The sequence below is a fragment of the Cydia amplana genome, chromosome 4 (genome assembly GCF_948474715.1).
Source record: "Cydia amplana chromosome 4, ilCydAmpl1.1, whole genome shotgun sequence".
Lineage (NCBI taxonomy): Eukaryota > Metazoa > Arthropoda > Insecta > Lepidoptera > Tortricidae > Cydia > Cydia amplana.
Genome location: NC_086072.1, coordinates 7,902,554 through 7,910,179, shown reverse-complemented (window position 1 = coordinate 7,910,179; position 7,626 = coordinate 7,902,554). Strand labels below are relative to the sequence as shown.

The 7,626-nt window shown below is 37.1% G+C and overlaps 1 protein-coding gene across 1 annotated transcript; it reads right to left on the bottom strand.

The window, feature by feature from the left end:
• Positions 1-4,747: 4,747 nt before the first annotated feature.
• LOC134647601 (gamma-glutamylcyclotransferase-like) lies at positions 4,748-7,290 on the bottom strand. Its single transcript, XM_063501957.1, has 4 exons — positions 7,155-7,290; positions 6,015-6,148; positions 5,220-5,388; positions 4,748-4,918 (listed from the first exon to the last, which is right to left on the bottom strand). The coding sequence occupies exons 1-4, from the start codon at positions 7,272-7,274 to the stop codon at positions 4,763-4,765; spliced, it is 579 nt and encodes a 192-aa protein (XP_063358027.1). The 5' UTR covers positions 7,275-7,290; the 3' UTR covers positions 4,748-4,762.
• Positions 7,291-7,626: the final 336 nt, after the last annotated feature.

Below are 7,626 nucleotides of genomic sequence, written 5' to 3'. Positions count from 1 at the left end.
TTAGTGTCCTCTCTAGTGATATTCGGCCGTATTCGAACTTTAAGAACGCGTTTGTTTGAAGAAACGTCACTTTTGACACGTTTGACAGTAACATATCTATTCCATATCGTTTCAATCTCTAGTATTTGACGTATCTTAAAATTCGAATATGGCCTATAGACATTTCAAAAGCGAGACAAAGGAAATATGTGACACTACTTCTCAAAGTTGACAAATAGGTACTAAATTAACGTTCGGGAATCCTTAACATCTCATACTGTTTTTATTAACCTAGCAATATTTATTTTTATGTGCTAAAATAGAAAAATAAATACCTACTCATATCTGTTTAAACATAAACCAATATTATAAAATGAAATGTTTTTGCCGCCTGTTACGCGACATGGCGTCTGAACTCTACGACGAACCCTCACTTTCAAACCGGGCCTACCTGATGGGCGCTACGGTGTAATAGCACTGCAAAATGAGGCGCGCGGTGTAAAAGTGTTACAGTGGCTACGGTAATAAAGGCTTACTACCGTATTCGAACTTCAAGATATTTACAAGACACGACACGTACTAGATCCATTCTAGATACGTTATAGTTTAGATTTCAACTAGTTCTCTTTTGCAGCGCAATTCGGGTAACCAATGTCACTTTTACGATAGATCGTGTTAGATATCTATTAGATGTGAATTAGATCTCTAAGTAATATCTTGTGGAAATCGTTCAAGAGTATCTCCAGAATCGCGGAAATGTCAAATTTGACAGGTTAGATCTTAAACATATCGTTATCGTATCTTGGTGATGTCTAAAAGTGTCAAAAGTGACGTTTTTGTTTGAATATATCGTTTGGATATCTAATATTTGAAGTATATTAAAGTGCGAATATGGCTATAAATTCACCCTTTAAATCTCATCTTAAATGTCTACCGGCGGTATAAATGACGTTATTTACATGACGGTTAATTTCCCAATAGGATCGTGAAGCGCGGCGCAAGTTTGCAATTTGTTTTTAATTTTGTGAAATTAATTTAGAATCTGTCGAGATTTAATAAAGGCACGGCCGGAAATGTCTTGGGATTTAATCAAAGAGCTTTGGGTAAATATAAATAAATTCTTATCTAAAATTAGTGAAGCATACGTATAGGTATGTTATTGTCATTGTTTGCAATTCATTTGTTAACGGAAAACTTAAACGCTCATTCATTAAAAGCTACTTACTTTATATTTTATGGACACAGAAAGGTAATATTTTTAACAGAGCTTACGTCCTTTCACAAGACATGCAACGGGTTAATCGAGCATGTTCTAAATTAAGCTTTAATTTTATAATTGTTCAAAAATTGGTTAAATAGTTCAAAAGGAACACATTTTTTCGGATTTTTGGAGCGATTACTTACTCGCCATTTTACGTTTAAGAGAGGTAGGTACCTTTAAGTTTTTTTTACTTTTTTGTTTTACCACTTTTTCGGCGTGATTGATTGTGTATGGTATGCCTATACCGAATTGCATAGGCGTACCAAGGCTTTCTAATGTGATCATAATCATAAATCTAAAGCTACGGATAAACAAACAAATGCACCTACAGACGACGCGCAATGGCGAAATTATAAGGTACTTTCCTACTTGACTACGCAGCCCTAAAAACGAATGACCTAGAATATAAAAAACCGGCCAAGTGCGAGTCGGACTCGCGCACGGAGGGTTCCGCACCATCAACAAAAAATAGAGCAAAACAAGCAAAAAAACGGTTACACATCCAAGTACTGACCCCGCCCGACGTTGCTTAACTTCGGTCAAAAATCACGTTTGTTGTATGGGAGCCCCACTTAAATCTTTATTTTATTCTGTTTTTAGTATTTGTTGTTATAGCGGCAACAGAAATACATCATCTGTGAAAATTTCAACTGTCTAGCTATCACGGTTCGTGAGATACAGCCTGGTGACAGACGGACGGACGGACGGACGGACGGACAGCGGAGTCTTAGTAATAGGGTCCCGTTTTTACCCTTTGGGTACGGAACCCTAAAATGCAGGTGATTCACACTTTGATGCATTCCACATTTAACGCAAAATGTTTGGGGAATGGCGTGGCGTGGCTGTCTCGCGGCAGTTTTGGGATTCCAGTATCAAGCCCAATAATATAGTAAAAGATGGTGCTGGTTTTCGTATCTGAACTATGTTGAAACTAATTCTGTCTGGAAAACTGATAGCCGATATGGGCCAAGCCAATTTGAATAGGTAGTCTTCAAAGTTACCGTTGTGTTCAGAGATATCTCCTATGAAACGTTCCACTTCTATCAAAATAGAATATGAAATTTCAAAAAATATTTTGCCCTAATAAAGCGAAAATACCTATTACTGTATTTAGCCGGGTTGTATTTTATGTAAGTGGATCGAGCTCGGCACGTGAGCACCCTTTAACTTACACCGCCTTAAATGAAACGAACGCCAAGATATCGTCTGTTCAAAAGACAATTTATGTAGCAGCAATTAAAAGGGGCTAGATCTTCTTAAATTGCTGGAACTTCGTAATTGTATTCCGTCCTTAATAAGGAGTACCGTCTTACCTCGTAAATATAAAGCGTTTAATCTCGTTTAATTTTCTTGTTTACAAAGACTGCCAAAGACGTAGGACTCTTGACATCAGACGTAAACAACGCTCTTAATTATTGCTACAGCAAGATAAAATAGGGACTTGGTTAGCAGTATTGTCCTGTACTTAACTATACTTAAACAACATTGGGTCAACAATGTTTTGTCACAGGACTTGATGAGATGAAATTCTTGTTTTAGAAACAAGATGGCTTTCACCGCCGGCGGCGGTGCGGCGACGTAAGCATACATAATTCGCTGATGGTTTACGTTCGATTTTGCGCGAGTGCAGAATGGTTAAGGTGCAGTGTTAGAGTATCGCTAGTTCGAAACGTCAGGAATTCTCGGGAGGTATTTTAAATTCATCATACGAAATATAATCCGTTTCTATAGTTTTATTCAATGAACACAACTTTATGAACGTGTATGCATTAAAATTATTCGCTTACTGTTAAGATAATATTTTAAAACCCACTTTTTATGTGCCCATTTAACAAAAAACAATGTATTGTTCTGTGTCCATGATTCAAGAGAGCAACTCGCCATCTGCGTGAAGTGTCACTCCACTGCATTGAAGTGTTACCGAGCCGACCCTCGTCGTTCCGTGCGTACTAGCCATAAAGCGTGACAACTTGATTTGATTTGTCGCACGCGATCGTTGCATGCTTCTATTATAGTGGCATATGGGTAGAAAGAGATAGGTACGTCTACGGCGACGGGCGGCCAGACTAGCGTCTAGGGACGGTGCTCCAACCGTGAAATTGTTAGGTTTCATCTAGAACAGTCTACCGTTAAATTATAAACGGTTAAGATTTGAAGCAGCAAAATATTGCATGGGAATAAATTATATGAGCGTAAATTGTATGCCATGCATACCTACCACAGGCACAATACATATGGACATGACAATACGAGCCAAAGCACGCGTCTTCGTGAATGAAACGATCTATATTTAAGTAATTTGTTTGTAGCATACCTACAGTTTAATCCTCATTCCTCATGCCGGCATTCAGACAGACCACTAATTTTTAACTAGTAGCAGCTGCTAAATTAGTGGTCTGTTCTAGAATAGTGACTTATTTTAAAATATATTTTTCACCTCAGCAGCTCGAACAAGGGTACTTTGCTACTTAAAAACAGTGAGCAAAATCGCATTTTGCTCACTGAGTTGGACAAAATGAGCAAAATGCGATTTTGCTCACTGTTTTTAAGTAGCAAAGTACCCTTGTTCGAGCTGCTGAGGTGAAAATTTAATTTTTGGTATATCTTAAGAAAACATGAGTGAATAGAGGTAAGTGATGAAGAAGGAATACATTTTTCGGGTTCTCTAATATGTTCTCACTGCTGAGGTGAAAAATGTTGTGTACTACACGAGATCAAAGTTATTTACATCTCGTGCGCTTTTGAGTCCCTTACTACGCTCAAGATTCTAAATTAGATTCACTCGCTACGCTCGTGAATCTATTATAGAATCTTTCGCTTGCATGGGACTCAAAATAAGCACTCGAAGAAATATCAAACTTTAATCTCTTGTTGTACAAATAACTATTTCAAGTGCCAATAATACAACCATGGTAAAATGTATAATGGGTATGCAAATATTTTTGATTTAATTTTACGAGGTAAGGGGAAAGGAAAATGAGGACTAAGTTTGTATCGAAAGACGATTTCGCGCCGGTCGTCTACTTTTGTCGTAACAGACTTCGTTTCTTCTTAATTAGGGCGGGCAGTATCAACTTACAAATTTCCACTCAACGTAATTTTAATATAATTAAATTAAAAAACAAAATTAAATAATTATTTTATATATATCAAAACCAATTTTTTAAACATGCAGATTACGTCTGCGAGCGATATTCCAAATTTTATACTAAAGGAAAAAATGGAAAAATTACGCTTCCGGCAGGACTTGAACCCGCAACCTCCGCAATCCGTGTGTTAGCTCTGCCAATTGAGCTACGGAAGCCTACCAGAATCTTGCGAATTTTTCCATTCCTTCGCTCATGCATACACGCCTTTTGGGGTGGCGTATAGCGACATCTACCGAGAGACGATTACATCTTTTTAACGGCACCGCAATTTTCAATTGGCAGAGCTAACGCACGGATTGCGGAGGTTGCGGGTTCAAGTCCTGCCGGAAGCGTAATTTTTCCATTTTTTCCTTTAATATAAAATTAGTATATATCAGTCAAATTTGTAGACCTTTTTATTTACTACTGTCACCGTTCCAAGAGATTTAAGCATGTCCTTTGTGGCCGTTTTATTGTTTGTTGGGAAAGTTTTCAGATAATTCACATAGCGAGCAGGTAGGCCACTTTCAATCGCGCCGAGAATGATTACCTAGAAATATACAAGTGCAGTTAAATATTATATAAATTGGGCATTGGGCGTTGCCCACAGTTTCCATGCTAAGGCAATGCTGATTGGAATAACACCTTTTTACTTTGAATTTCTCCACAGATAACATTTCGAGCATACATTTTGAGAAACTCATTAGTAAATATGTATGAGCCGTCGTTACGACAACCTCCGGATTAGAAGCCGCATGCCAAGTTGATATTAGAGCTAGTATCAGGTGAACTCTTCGGCTCAGGCACGGACTGAAAAAAGTTAACTTGATACAAGCTCATCTTTACCATACCTTCATATATGTGTCAGACGGGCGCCTGTTGTAGGGGAGAACTTGTCCTGGGCTGGGCTTCGCAGGGTTGTGGGTTAGGATGTAAGTACGGGCAACTATCTCATACCCGTCACTTCTCGCCACCGTCACGTTCTTAGCAAAGTAGTACTTGCGATCCACACCTTCTTGCCTGTACATAGGTAATATTTATCATTAATCCTCTTCCAGAGTGTTCCTAACTTTCATGTACAGTGCATTGGTATTACTGTAATGCTGTGACACTTATTTGAGTAATAAATAAATTAAGTAAAAAAGTGTATGAATTTAGTTGTAATAAGTACGATACGTAGGCAATATGTTTTAATCGTCTGGAACGTAGACGGAAAAAATGTATAGGCGAGGTTGCGGAACCCGGGACAGCTTGGACTAACCGCTTATGTAGGTACCATATGTTCTTGTGAATAAATGATAATTCAATTCAATTCAATTCTAAAAAATAAATAAGTATTTTCTCAAAAAAATATTTATATACAAGCTTGTATCGCTGAAAGTACTTTTCTTTTAACATGCAACTATTTACTCATCGAGTCAATTCTAACGAGCCCAAACACAATAAGTTTTATCACAGAGTTCCTATGGCCACCACCTATGTCAATCATCAGATGAGCTCTATTGTACCATAATATTCCAGAGTAGAGTCGCGAGAGCTGCGTTCTCGGAGGTAGAAGTGGAAACGTAAGATCAAGAAGAGGAAGTCAACTTTCGTTACAGTTTGATTCGTTGTTACAGTTTTTAAATATTATAATCACAGGTTACTTGTCTATATACTCCATTTTGTCGGTATCAATAAGCCAGAGATCGCCCCAGACAGTGTGGTTTGTGTCCGGTACTATGGTCGCCACGGCTCCGTTCCACATCTGGACCTGCATGCCGAAATCCAGTCTAAAGTCCTGCGAAATAAAAAACTCATCCTGTAACGGCAGATTTTCTACCGGTTGACACATTCTCAATTCGATTAGCAGCGCAATAACAACATTATATTAATACGTTTTGAGCATTTTATGCAAACTTTAATCGCATTTGTATTACATAGTATAAAAATCAGACAGACGGATAGAAACTATTCAGATTGTCGTTTTCAACTAATATTTACGTACTTACCTGTATGATTATTATAACATCTATGTTAAAAACTAAAACATCATAGGTACTTGCTAGTGTAATAATACCTACTTGTATGATTATTATAACGTCTATGTTTAACGTTAACGTTTTATTAACGTAAATTTCATACTTGCTAGTGTAATAATTGTTTTCACTTCTCATTCTCAAAAAGTGCACCTTTATGTCGTGCGTAGACGACATAAAATCGCATTTTATGCTCTAGAGCATAAAAGTAAAATCTTCTTCTAAGACTAAGGTAATCGGTCTCAATAGCCAAACAGTCAAAAGTCAAAACATATTGCACAATTTTACTGAGCAATAAAATTGTGTAGATGACAAAACTTGTTATATTATTTTATTTTTGCTACAATTTATTAGAAATCCGTGTTTTCTGTCATTAAATTTAGTAAATCATATAAAATAGGAGTCGATTATCGTTCAAAAATGCTCCGAAATGTTTGACTTGGCAGAAAACCAAGAGTCTGAGACTCTGATCACATGTTGAAAATAAAAAAAAAAATAATTAAAAAGTTAGTTGGCGGGAAAATAATTGGTTACGTATTATGTTCTTTCGCTTTACGACAATTTCGTGGTGTAAATTGCCGTGAAAAATATAATTATTTTACTCGCAATCGAAGTGAAAAGCAGAGTGTACAACAAGGGCATAAATGTCCATTTTTACCCTCGTCTACTATTTTAGTCTTCGCTTCGCTCAGACCAAAAAATTGCCTCGGGTAAAAAATGGGTCACTTTATGCCCTTGTTGTACAATCTACTATTTGTTATTCCTTACCGGCAATTTGGCGGGACCATAATACACGGCCGAAGGATTCTTAATGTGAATTCTATTACTAAGCAGGTTGCTGCCGTACGCAAAATAGAAAAATACCTCCATTCCTGTTGCCTGACACATGTGAATATGAATTAAAAATATGTCTCGTTTTATGGTATTTGATTTATAGCACGTAATAATTTTATAGTGAGAGTAAGACAAATCAATTTTATACATATTAAACTAAAGCCTGTGGTTCACGGTTATCACTGTTATCAGACAGCGATCTAAAACTCAATTAGAGTCTGTGCGGAAAGAGAAGAGTCGTAGAATGTATGGGGCCCGATACATTCCACGACTCTTCTGTTTCCGAACAGAGTCTATAAAGGACATTTTATTCGATGTCATAACCTTTAAAATTTAACATAGGTTATTAAAACTCAAGGGTGAATTTTACATTTTACATAGCGCCAAGCATTAGGCACCTAGTTTC